This window comes from Rosa chinensis, chromosome 2 (genome assembly GCF_002994745.2).
Source record: "Rosa chinensis cultivar Old Blush chromosome 2, RchiOBHm-V2, whole genome shotgun sequence".
NCBI classification, from domain to species: Eukaryota; Viridiplantae; Streptophyta; class Magnoliopsida; order Rosales; family Rosaceae; genus Rosa; species Rosa chinensis.
In genome coordinates, this window is record NC_037089.1 from 61,075,058 (window position 1) to 61,087,790 (window position 12,733).

The 12,733-nt window shown below is 39.0% G+C and overlaps 2 protein-coding genes across 11 annotated transcripts; both read left to right on the forward strand.

Annotated features, from left to right (window-relative positions):
• Positions 1-464: 464 nt before the first annotated feature.
• Positions 465-10,648, forward strand: LOC112187588 (putative inactive cadmium/zinc-transporting ATPase HMA3). Of its 10 annotated transcripts, none has more exons than XM_040514375.1 (12): positions 4,085-4,382; positions 4,489-4,638; positions 4,718-4,838; positions 5,215-6,268; positions 6,425-6,679; positions 6,947-7,044; positions 7,252-7,507; positions 7,617-7,754; positions 8,128-8,455; positions 8,735-8,937; positions 9,066-9,268; positions 9,636-10,648. In XM_040514375.1, the coding sequence occupies exons 4-12, from the start codon at positions 5,995-5,997 to the stop codon at positions 10,434-10,436; spliced, it is 2,556 nt and encodes an 851-aa protein (XP_040370309.1). In that variant the 5' UTR covers positions 4,085-4,382; positions 4,489-4,638; positions 4,718-4,838; positions 5,215-5,994; the 3' UTR covers positions 10,437-10,648. The 10 variants fall into 10 exon arrangements, with proteins under 10 accessions (XP_024182220.2, XP_040370309.1, XP_040370311.1 ...); XM_040514377.1 differs by having other exon boundaries at positions 4,718-4,780; XM_040514380.1 differs by having other exon boundaries at positions 4,489-4,560.
• A 434-nt stretch (positions 10,649-11,082) lies between these two features.
• LOC112183453 lies at positions 11,083-12,733 on the forward strand. Its single transcript, XM_024321836.2, has 2 exons — positions 11,083-11,261; positions 12,311-12,733. Exon 2 carries the CDS (start codon positions 12,323-12,325, stop codon positions 12,518-12,520), a length of 198 nt encoding a protein of 65 aa, XP_024177604.1. The 5' UTR covers positions 11,083-11,261; positions 12,311-12,322; the 3' UTR covers positions 12,521-12,733.

Genomic DNA, 12,733 nt, shown 5'->3' on the forward strand with positions numbered 1-12,733 from the left:
ATATAAACGAGTAATTATGTAATCCTAATGAAATCAAATGAAAGGTCCACATCAAACGGTATAAGAATGGACGGTTTTCATTGCAACATTTCATAAAAAAAAACAAGTTCATGGGAGGACTTGCTCTCTATCGTCTTTCTACAAAAAAAAACAAAAAAAAAACAAAAAACAAAAAAAACAGTCAAAATGAGTAACCCAACAAGTGCAATTTTAGCAAACCAGAAGGACTAAAATTGCAATAACTCCAAATCTTTAAAACCTTAAAGTCGTCGACTGTAGTACGATGAAGAAGTCCCATGGATTCTACAATCAAGTTCGTTTGACCAACTTCTGTCAGACGTGGTTTGCCCCATAATAGCATAGTTAATGTTGCTATAATTATGTCATACAACTCAGCTGTACGTTCTCCAGAGACCATGTTTGGCGTCCAGGTATTTGGTGCTGAGCAGGATCAGGTGGAGGGAGAAAACAAGTCCGCCATGAAGTTGCAGAAAAGTTACTTCGACGTGTTGGGCCTTTGCTGCTCATCCGAAGTTGCTCTGGTGGAGAATATCTTGAAGCCTCTTAGTGGTGTTAAAGAGGTCTCTGTCATTCTCCCTTCTAAAACTGTCATTGTCGTCCATGATAGTCACCTCATTTCCCAGATTCAGATTGGTGAATACCTTCACTCAGTATAGTCAATGTTGGGAAATTAATCCCCGGTCACGCAAGTACTACTAGTAGAGATGGAAATAAGAAATAAGCAAGCCAAGAAGACAGCAAGATTTAACGAGGTTCGGCCAATATCATTGCCTACGTCCTCGGAGAGTTTCACCTTCACTAATGAGAGATTTACACAAGTACAAGATTACACCGCTCAAATTTATACACAATTCGAGTACTCAAGTTTATACCCAACCCGAGCCCTGTATCCAATCGGATACCCCTTGTACACCCTCTCTCAATCCTAGAAGATTACCCTACCCAAGAGCTATTCACACAACTCACTTTTCTTCTATACACGAAGACCCGAGTTGCTCACAAACTCTTTTTGTTTCAGCTCTCTCTCTCTTTGTGCTTCTGCCCCCTCTCTCCTTGCCTTCTGCCGATATCAATATATATAGAAGAAACTCTTCTTCAGCTTCTCCTTTTCCTTTTTACTTTCTTCTTTTCCATGTTTCCTGCTTTCTTTTTGCTTTTACTTCTTCCTTTTCCTTTTCCCTGTTTCATGCGCAGGAAACATGCCTCCATGTTTTCTTTTGCTTTTTCCTTTTGCAGCTGGCCCATCAATCTCCCACATGCTTTCCTTTTGTAAGGAGGGACATACCTAACAATCTCCCCCTCCCGACTTTGGTGGAGAGCTCCGCATCACCACTTCAAACCTTGAAGCCATCTCAATCCGAGACACAACTTGTTATACCCACAAGTATTTCATTGGCCTTCTAGTTGCGCAGTTACACATAATCAGAGTCAATTGCATTTGGTCCTAGCTCCCCCTGATTCAGTCGGCCAATACCATGTGTAACTGTCCCGAGGCAACGATCACCTGTTGGCTCTGAAGAGGGACCTCGACTTGACCCCTTCCCTAGCAGGATTTACCCTCTCACCATCGTCTGAAACTTGGAAACTTGTCACTGGAGTCTCTGCTATGCTCGCAAACGAGACCCGCTTCAGGTACCTGCATCCTCGTGCACATCGTTTCCCTTCAACCTTCGAGGTCTGAGTTTTTCCTATCAGACGGAACATACTTCCACACTTTTCTCCCTTCATTAGGACCATGCAGCCACGTGATATTTTCATAGCTCCCCCTGCTGATGAAACCCTGCAGCCCTTGGAGTCTAGCTGGCTCAAGGATACTAAATTTCTCCGGAACCTTGGGACGTATACAACATCACCCAAAGTACGAACCGCTCCATCAAACATCTTGATCTTCACTGTTCCAACACCCATGACGCAACGCCTTGTGCCATCACCCCAAGTCACAAATCCTTTGACTTCTTGGAACGTATCAAAATATTCTCTCCTGGAGCAAAGATGATGAGAAGAACCAGTATCCAATATCCAATCACGTTGAGAACAAGTGTAATTACCTTTGGAGACTGTGAGAAATTCTCCAAAATCATTTGAAGCTTGTGCTATACCAGTCATGGAGCAATCTGAGCCCTTATCATCCTTCTCTTTCCACAAGGGACAATCCGGCCTTATGTGTCCCCACTCCTTGCACTTGTAGCACTGCTTGCCCTTTCCCCTGCCTCTGGATTTAGACCTGCTATGTCCACTAGATCCCCTGGCAGTTGACCTTCCCCATCGATTCTGATCTTGAGCAACAAAGACGGAAATTTGGGAATCATCGGCTTTCCTCCGCTTCTCGTGATTTAAGAGAGTCGATTCCACCTCCTCCATCTTTAATGTATCCTTACCATACAAGATTGTAGTGATAATATTCTCATACGAATCGGGAAGCGAGGTAAGAAGTAGAAGGGCTTGATCTTCTTCCTCAATCTTTACATCAACTTTTGCTAGTTGATCTACCAATCCTCTGAACACATTCATGTGTTCCATGAGACTCGCACCTTCTCCCATCTTGAGCTTGTAGAGATCCCGCTTTAGATTCAACTTCGTCTGCAAGCCTTTCCCAAGATGAAGCTTCTCCATTTTTTCCCAAAGCTGAGTTGCCGAATCAACATTATTAACATTATTGATAATATTGTCAGCAATATAAAGCCTAATAGTGCTGACACACCGGGACTCCAACTCTTCCCAATCTTCATCTGACATCTTCACCGGCTTCGCATCCTTTCCCTTCAAAGGTTTTGCAAGACCTTGTTGAACTAGGATGTCCTTCACCCTCCTTTGCCATAGAGTGAAATTTCCCTTTCCATCAAACTGCTCCACCTTGAAATGTGAGACGCTAGAACTTGCCATGACAAACAATCCACGACCGATAAGCCGAAGCTCTGATACCACTGTTGGGAAATTAATCCCCGGTCACGCAAGTACTACTAGTAGAGATGGAAATAAGAAATAAGCAAGCCAAGAAGACAGCAAGATTTAACGAGGTTCGGCCAATATCATTGCCTACGTCCTCGGAGAGTTTCACCTTCACTAATGAGAGATTTACACAAGTACAAGATTACACCGCTCAAATTTATACACAATTCGAGTACTCAAGTTTATACCCAACCCGAGCCCTGTATCCAATCGGATACCCCTTGTACACCCTCTCTCAATCCTAGAAGATTACCCTACCCAAGAGCTATTCACACAACTCACTTTTTCTTCTATACACGAAGACCCGAGTTGCTCACAAACTCTTTTTGTTTCAGCTCTCTCTCTCTTTGTGCTTCTGCCCCCTCTCTCCTTGCCTTCTGCCGATATCAATATATATAGAAGAAACTCTTCTTCAGCTTCTCCTTTTTCCTTTTTACTTTCTTCTTTTCCATGTTTCCTGCTTTCTTTTTGCTTTTACTTCTTCCTTTTCCTTTTCCCTGTTTCATGCGCAGGAAACATGCCTCCATGTTTTCTTTTGCTTTTTCCTTTTGCAGCTGGCCCATCAATCTCCCACATGCTTTCCTTTTGTAAGGAGGGACATACCTAACAGTCAACTTGTAACAAAAATAAATGACACATCTACAAGATTGCTAGCTACCTATATCGATCTTGTCATCGACACATATATCACAAAAAAGATCGCTAGCCGAGAGAGAAAGTTAGTTCATTCCTGAATTGAAAGATCTAGTCATCCAAAGAGCTAGTAACCCTTATTCTCTCTCCTTTCGTCCCTCAATCTGATATAAAACGAGTAATTATGTTATCCTAATGAAATCAAATGAATGGTCCAGATCAAGTGGTATAAGAATCGACGGTTTTCATTGCAACATTTCATAATCAAACATAAGTTCATGGGAGGACTTTGCTCTCTCTGTAAAAAAAAAGAAAGGAGAGTGCAATTTGCAATTCCCAAATTGCAAATTGCAACTCTTTCAGTTAATTTCACTCCCTAAATTTCAAATTGCACTCCCTTTCAATTTTTTAATAATATCTCCCCTCACATCTTTCTCTACTTCCCAAAATACTCTCGAGTCAGATTTTATATTCTTTCTTCTTTTTTGGTCTTTTCTCTCTCCCCCCACTCTCTCTCTCTCTCTCTCTCTCTCTCTCTCTTCCAAACAACGACAGAACTTTTCTCTCTTTCTTCTCCAAACAAAGTCAAACTCTCTTCTCCACTGAAACCTTTCCAACCTCATCCATTCATTTTTCCAAACCAGGTCACAATCCAAACCAGATCTACTCTAATTTCATGTTTAATTTTGCTTTTCTTCTCCTGCATTTCAATCGTTGTTACTGTTCCTTTGCTTTTGGCTCGTGAAGATAGCACAAGTTTCTTTCTTTATGATTTGTGGGTAATATGTTTTCTGATAAATTGAGAAATTTCAAGTTTTTATTGCTTTCGGGATCTTTTTTAAATTTGGAGATTGAAAAAGATTCCATCTTTATGCCCAAAATCAGCTGCTGAGGAGGTTAGCACAATGGAAGAAGAGCCCTTGGATTCTGGGTTGCAAATTTCTCTGTCTTCAGATGGTATGGAAGAAGACTTACAATCTAATCACACATTTAGTATCATCACATCTAGTATCATTGAAGGCCCCATTGTCAATGGTAAGTACATTATGAGCTATCACTGTCATTATTTTTAGAGATTCTAATTATTTTATTTTTTTCCTTGATTTACTTGAAGGCTCCTCTATGAAAACCGAGAAGACCTCATTAGTGATGTTCGTAAGATTGGGTTGTTGCAAGGGTATGTTATGGTAATCAAAAGATCTAAAGGCAATAGATATGTGGCAATAGATATTCTGGTAAGATCTAAGAGATAGATGCTTTCTGGTATGAATAGATTCTTTGAACTTGATCTTGTCTTTTTATGGGGTTAGGCAAACTGAATTTTGTGAATTACTTTCTAGTGGATGGAGCATGGAACATGTTGATGACTTGATAAGAAGACTATGTTGTAGATTGTAGTATGCTTGTGAAACACATGTTGCCTTTGTTTTCAAACCACGTATAAGAAGTTTGCAGATGGCATATAGGAAGTTTGCAAATTGCAAATGGCATATAGGAAGTTTGCAGATTATGAAACACATGACATAATAAACTATGTAGTTAATCTTGATCACCTTGTGATATAGTAATTGATGGTATTTTTGACGGTCTGCATTTTGTTTCTTTGTGCAGAGAGCAAGAAATTTTTTGAATTTTTTGAAGTGTGACTCTCTTTAAGGAAGAGCTTAAAGAAGAAAGTCATATTATTTTAGGGGATTTATTCAATGTACTTGGTCCGGAAGATTTCTGTGCAGCATTCCATGGACTATGTTAGGGGACATATTAATAGGGGATTATTTGAATCAATTGACATAGCTTCAACAATGTAACTTTATGTTCATTGTGGATTTGATTGAATGAGTTGTATTGAGATTATGATCGGGGCTTATGCATTTATTTTTATCATTGGCCAACACAGGACCCCAAAACAGGGAATTTTTTTTCTTGAGACAAGATAAGGAAAGTAACACTACACCAGAACCATTATTCATAAAGGAAGACAAGTATACACATACTAATAATGATGTTTTGTCGTGGTGTGAGAGAGAGAGAGAGAGAGAGAGAGAGGGGAGAGAGAAAAGAAGGAAGAAAAGACCAAAAAGAAATCTGACTCGAGGGTATTTTGGGAAGTAGAGAAAGATGTGATGAGAGATAGTTTTTAAGAGAGAGCAATTTACAATTTGGGGAGTGTAAATTTTACTCCCCAAAAGAAGGAAAACAGTCAAAGTAACCAACAAGTGCAATTTTAGCAAACCAGAAGGACTAAAATTGCAACAACTCCAAATGTTTAAAACCTCAAAGTCGTCGACTGTAGTACGATGAAGAAGTCCCATGGATTCTACAATCAAGTTCGTTTGACCAACTTCTGTCAGACATGGTTTGCCCCATAATAGTATAGTTGTTGCTATCATCATGTCATACAACTCAGCTGTACGTTCTCCAGAGACCATGTTTAGCGTCCAGGTATTTGGTGATGAGCAGGATCAGGTGGAGGGAGAAAACAAGTCCGCCATGAAGTTGCAGAAGAGCTACTTCGACGTGTTGGGCCTTTGCTGCTCATCCGAAGTTGCTCTGGTGGAGAATATCTTGAAGCCTCTTAATGGTGTTAAAGAGGTCTCAGTCATTCTCCCTTCTAAAACTGTCATTGTCGTCCATGATAGTCACCTCATTTCCCAGATTCAGATTGGTGAATACCTTCACTCAATATAGTCAACTTGATACTCAATAGTCAATATGTTTTCGTCTAAAAAATCCCTTATTTTCTCTGTTTGTAAGTTTTGGCATATTGTACGTACAACGTACCATCATAATCTAGTTTTGGTATTTTTCATGTTCATGGCAGATGAGGCTATGAATGAAGCAAGGCTAGAATCAAGTGTCAAGGTTCATGTGGAGAATTACAAGAAAAAATGGCCTAGTCCATATGCAATTGCTAGTGGTGTATTGCTGCTCCTATCATTGTTAAAGTATGTATACAGCCCATTACAGTGGTTGGCCCTAGGAGCAGTAGCAGCTGGTATTTTTCCGATTTTAATGAAATGTGTATCTTCGATTCGGAATCTTAAGATTGACATCAACATTCTCGTCATTGTTGCAGGTATGTTAGTATTCAATTCTAAGTTTGTATCTTGTAACATTTCAATGCTTTAGTAAATTTTTGAGATGTAACATTTCAATGCTTTAGTAAATTTTTGAGATGAAGTTGATTAAACTGTTGGATAATTTTGACTGTTATAGATGCCTGCAACAGGTTCTGGTTATTTATTTGTCTATCATTTGCAAATCTGTATCTTCCTTGTATTTTTAGGGCCATAGGTGCTAGTTTATTATGCTGGTAAATCACATGTGGTGTATACTCTGACAGTGATTGGAACAATTGCTATGAGTGATTATGTGGAAGCTGGTACTATAGTCTTCCTGTTCACCATTGCAGAGTGGCTTGAATCCAGGTCACGTCATAAGGTGCATAGCACATACCCAAACCTTCAATTTTTTGAAATGCTTTCTGAATTCTGAGTTTCCAATGTTTCTTTAATATATATCCTTCTTGACTAGTAACAAATTCATCTTAGTACGTTCTTAACCCAATTAGTAATTTCAATAACGACATCAGCTATGCCCTGATTACCAATTAAAGGTGGTAAAAGTTTGATAATGTCATGTACTTAGGCAAATGCAGTGATGTCATCTTTGATGAGCATGGCCCCCCAAAAAGCTGTCCTAGCATCGACAGGAGATATTGTGGATGTTGATATGGTTGAGTTGAATACAATTCTTGCTGTTAAGGCTGGTGAAGTTATACCAATTGATGGAATTGTTGTGGAAGGCGAAGCTGAAGTGGATGAGAAGACGCTAACTGGAGAGTCATACCCAGTTGCTAAACTAAAGGACTCCACTGTCTGGGCTGGCACTGTCAATCTCAATGGTAACATCAATCCCCCTTCCTCTACTTGCTGATAAGTAAAGAGCTTTAGTTTTTATCTTCTGAAGTGTTTTTTTTTGGTGCCTAAGACTGTTATGGCTGTTCTCTTTAGGTTACATTAGTGTCAAAACTACAGCCTTAGCTGGAGATTGTGTGGTTGCTGAAATGGCTAAACTTGTGGAAGAGGCCCAGAACAGAAAATCCAAAACTCAAAGATTTGTTGATAAGTTTGCAAAGTTCTACACTCCAGGTAATTAAGTCAACTTCTCACCATCATTTAGGAGTTATATTAGTGCCTTTTTTTTTAATGAATGAGCGATGTTACAATATGTGACTTGCCATCTTCTTTTCACCTTTCGCATCACATATGTATAGATTAGTGTGAGGGCATAAAAAGAAAACAAAGCAAGCTTGTAATGGAGTTAAAGAGAAAGTTTGCGTAAAAGCTGCAGGCAATGAACTTAGTAATGGTTGTTGCTTACTATGATTTCTTTGTTATGTTAATTACTTCTGCATCATTCCACATGCTATTTCATATCTACTAACCACTTCCCCTACCATTTCAAATACCAAAAGACATGTTAAAGTTTTTTTTTCATGCATCTCCTGGTATTCTGTTGCAGCGGTCCTATTCGTATCTGTTTCTGTTGCGGTGATCCCAGCTGCTTTACATGTTCCTAATTGGAGCAAATGGTTTCACTTAGCTTTGGTAGTTTTAGTGAGTGCTTGTCCATGTGCTCTCATCCTCTCTACACCTGTTGTAACTTTCTGCACACTTACGCATGCTGCAACATCTGGACTTCTAATCAAAGGGGGTGACTACCTCGAAATTCTTGGCAAAATCAAGACTATGTGTTTTGACAAAACTGGTACAATAACAAGTGGGGAGTTTTTTGTGATGGATTTTCAATCTCTTCGTGAGGACATCAGCTTGAACACATTGCTTTACTGGTAAAGAATGCACAGCTTTCTATTGAACACATATAAGACATGACATTAAGTCGTATGAGAAATATATATTTAGTTTATTAGAAAAGTTCAAATCTTCTTTCTGCCTTAAAATGGAAATTAAATTTATTATGTGTTAAGTACCATCCACTGAAGGCAATGGAATTATGTAATTTACAATCTCGCCACAGTTATGATTGCAAACACAAGTTCACTTTGTAGATTTTTATTAGAGAATTTTCCTTTGGTTTTGAAAATTTGATGCTTTCTTGAAATTTCAAGGGTTGCAAGCATTGAGAGAAAGTCGAGTCATCCAATGGCAGCTGCACTGGTTGACTATGGAAGATTGCATTCAATTGAGCCAAAGCCTGAAAACGTGGAGGAATTTCAAAATTTTCCAGGCCAAGGCATTCATGGAAGAATTGATGGACAAGATATCTACATTGGAAACAGAAAAATTGCTTTGAGAACTACTTCTGGAACAGGTGAAAGCCATCAACTGTTCATTTTTTAATTCCCATGATTTCAATACCAATTTCTGTACAATCAAGTTGGTTATATTATGCTCTATGTTACCAGCTTCATTTGACCATTAGTATTTTTGAAACTTCAGTTCCAACCATGGAAGACTATGGAAATGCTGGGAAGACGATTGGATACATATACTGTGGAGGAACCCCTGCAGGAATCTTTACACTATCTGATACTTGCCGATCTGGGGCTGCAGAGGCTGTTCGGGAGCTGAAGGCAATAGGCATTAAAACAGCTCTTCTCACAGGAGATAGTCATTCTGCAGCTATACATACAAATGAGCAGGTATGCGCTTTAGATCTAGCCTTGATATATCTATACACAGACGTGCGTGCGCGCGCGTGTGTGCTGGTCCGTTTTGAACGACATGTTTAGGGTGGTGCCTACACTTGCGATTAAGTAGTGCAGTCAACTTAAGTGGTGCATATCCATGGAGTAATTTTCTCTTGCAGATTTTGTGTCCGATTATGAAACAGAGGATCTCAATGTTTTTCTTCTGATTCATTAAGTTGTTTTACTTGACCGAACAATTTCTTTAGACATGCCTCATTTGGTGGAATGTTTTCTTATTTTTTTAGTAATAGCACGAATGCAAATCTTGGATAGCACAAATACTGATAGAAGAATCAAATTTATGTGGATGTACATGCAGCTTGAGCAAGTTTTTGAAGTGGTCCATGCAGAACTTCTACCTGAAGAGAAGGCAAGAATTGTTAATGAATTTAAGATGGAAGGATATACAGCTATGGTTGGAGATGGTATCAATGATGCCCCTGCTTTAGCCACAGCCGATATTGGTATCTCAATGGGAATTTCAGGGTCAGCCCTTGCTCAAGACACTGGGAATGTGATTTTAATGTCGAATGACATTAGAAACCTACCAAAAGCGATCCAGCTTGCAAAAAGAGCTAACAGGAAAGTGATTGAGAATGTCACTTTGTCAATGACTCCTAAGCTAGCTGTCCTTGCACTAGCCTTTGCTGGTTATCCACTTGTTTGGGCTGCAGTTCTCGCCGATGCTGGGACATGCGTACTTGTAATTCTCAACAGCATGCTACTTCTGCAAGGAAGTAACAAGAATGGAGACAACTCTAAACAACCTGATGTCCTTCATCCTGTAAGCAACAAGCATAGTCTATTGCCTCGTATAAACCAGCAGTGCTGTTCGGACAGTACTCAGAGTAGCACTACACAAGTGTGCAAACCACAGAAGTGTTGTTCCAACAGTAACGCTGCAGAAGGATGCAAACCACAAAAGTGTTGTTCTCAGAGGTCTGGAACAGAGTGCCTGCCTAGTCCTTCCAATTCAGGTATGGCTAGGAATGATGAGTGCATGAACTCGATTGAAAGTAATTGTTGCCTTACCAGTGATGTCTGTGACTCCGCCAGCTGCAAAAGTAATGGTTCCAAAGTTTCATCTCTTACTGTGCCACTACTGCATGATTGCCCTTGAAGATGTGGCTTGGACAGAAAATTACATCACAGATGAAGTGAAAATACTATGAAACTCATAATCTAGAACATTGATCATTTCTATTTGTATTCGCATTGATGTTATGAATCAGTTACTAATTTTCCTTCATCAAACAAGTTACATTATATGTTGATTATTGAATATCATTTTCGAATAATATAATGTGGTATAAAAAAGCAGGTTTTGATATCGATATTCAGAATACAAGTCTATTGCAGCAAATTTATTTTCTATAGTCCTGGCATAATTGCAAATGATACGATAACACGACGCGAGCATGAATGAAATTATAAAAATTTGATTTGAGGTTTATTGATTTGGTTCCATATAGTGTCACCACGATAAGAATTTAGTTATAACTTGTACGTAAACACTTTGTTATTTTTTTTAATGGGTTTTAATAAGATTTCACGGTTAATACAAAATTTAATGGTTTGGTTTTGGACTTTTAGTTTAACAGTCTCCGCACATTGATTTAACAGTTTATTATGGTATTCCATAATAAATATACAAAACAAACTTAATACGATACAAACACGATACGACACAGTGTTTTGCCCCATGGCAACCAAGTAATTGGGCTGTTGGGCCTGATGTAAACTAGGATGTTTTCAAGAGTGAGAGAGATCCAAGGGCAGCGCACACCTCATTTCTAGTTTCCGAGAGAGTAGGAGCTGGTACGAAGCACCGTTTACAATTTTCTCACTCCTCTCTCTCTCTCTCTCTCTCCCCAAATTTTGTTTTCTTGCAAACAAGAAAGCTTTCAACTTTGCCAAGGAATTGAGCTTCTCTTTTGGTTTGGAGGTTCGCTTTCTAACTCTCTGATATCGATTTTAGGAATTTTGTAATTGGATACGTTTCCTTTGTGATTGAATTTCATGATTACGAGTGAGTCCATCACCTGGGCATTTGTGATTTGATTTCTTTATGCAAAAAACCTGCTATGAGAATTTGTTTAAAGAAACAACAATGCATTGTTCTATATGTTTTACAATGGCAGTCCCTAACAAAAAAGATACCCACCAAATGTTGAATTCACCACATTTTTTCAGAGCCCCGGAAACCTCCTCAATTTCTGAGTGTCATAATATTTGTTAGAAAGTCTATGAAATTCTTGAGGTGAAAATAACAGTTTCGATTTGGGGCTTGTGTAGCTTTGTATGATCTGCAAAATTGTTGTTCTACTTCGGCATTAAATTGGCAATCATCATGTAGAATGTTTTTTCTATATTGGAGAGGAAGGGGTACCTAATTTTTATGTCAAGTTAGTTCTATTTATAAGGTTAAGATTAAATTGTCTAGGCAGCTATAGGATGAGAATTCTGTTATAAGCGAGGTTGTTGATGATTGCAGCTACTTCTGTATGATTAGATTTTCTCATATTTGCTGGAGAACTTTGTCTCCATATTTATTGTACCATTCTGGGGATGATCCATTAGAACTTATTTTGAACTCTAATTGGAAGTTTTTCTAGCTAAATATACGTTGAAAAAGTTGTGCTTGTCAAAAACAAAAGCTCCATCAGCTTTACAAAATGTGAAAGATTGAAAAGGTAAGGAAGGAGATGATTTTCTTTAAGCCAATTCATGAATCAGCACCACTTGTAAGCATATGCCAAGCCTTAAGGGCATATGCTTCCAGATCTTTTAGTCCTTGAGGGCATATCCCACCCCTTGTTTTTCCCCCTTGTTTTGGTAAATCCTTGAGGGAAACCAATGTGCCGTTATCACTATGCTATGTAATTGCATTGTGATTTCCATTATTTTTCATTTTTTGGTGTGGAACATTCAACTTTCTGATGTTCAATAGAGTTGGTCGGCCCAGTGGAAGTCTAATATCGTTGGTGATTGCAGGTAGCATAAGATATGGCAATAAAGCCAACAGTTGCGTTGAGAGCTATACTGGTGGGCGGAATAGCGGCATTTGCAAAAGTGGCCGGTGCAATGAAGGCTGCAGGTGGTGCCAAGCTGGGTGTAGCCGCAGCTGCCATGTCGGCAGCAGCAAGTGCTGCTTTGTCATCAAAACAAGAATCAAAGGATGACTCAAAGCAGCCTTCAAAATGAGTTTCTTTCTGTAGATGTAACCTGTAATTTTTGTCGAAAGAACTGTAATTTCTGTAGCTTAGTGTTGGCTGCCCCTGTGTTTGTTGGGACGTGGGAACAAATTTGCTACATTTGAGTTGTAAGTTTTAATTCAAGACCGATGTAATTTTGAATTTGAATGTAAGACGATGCTGAAACACTTGAAATAAAATAAGTGGCTCTCTTTTTGTCCAA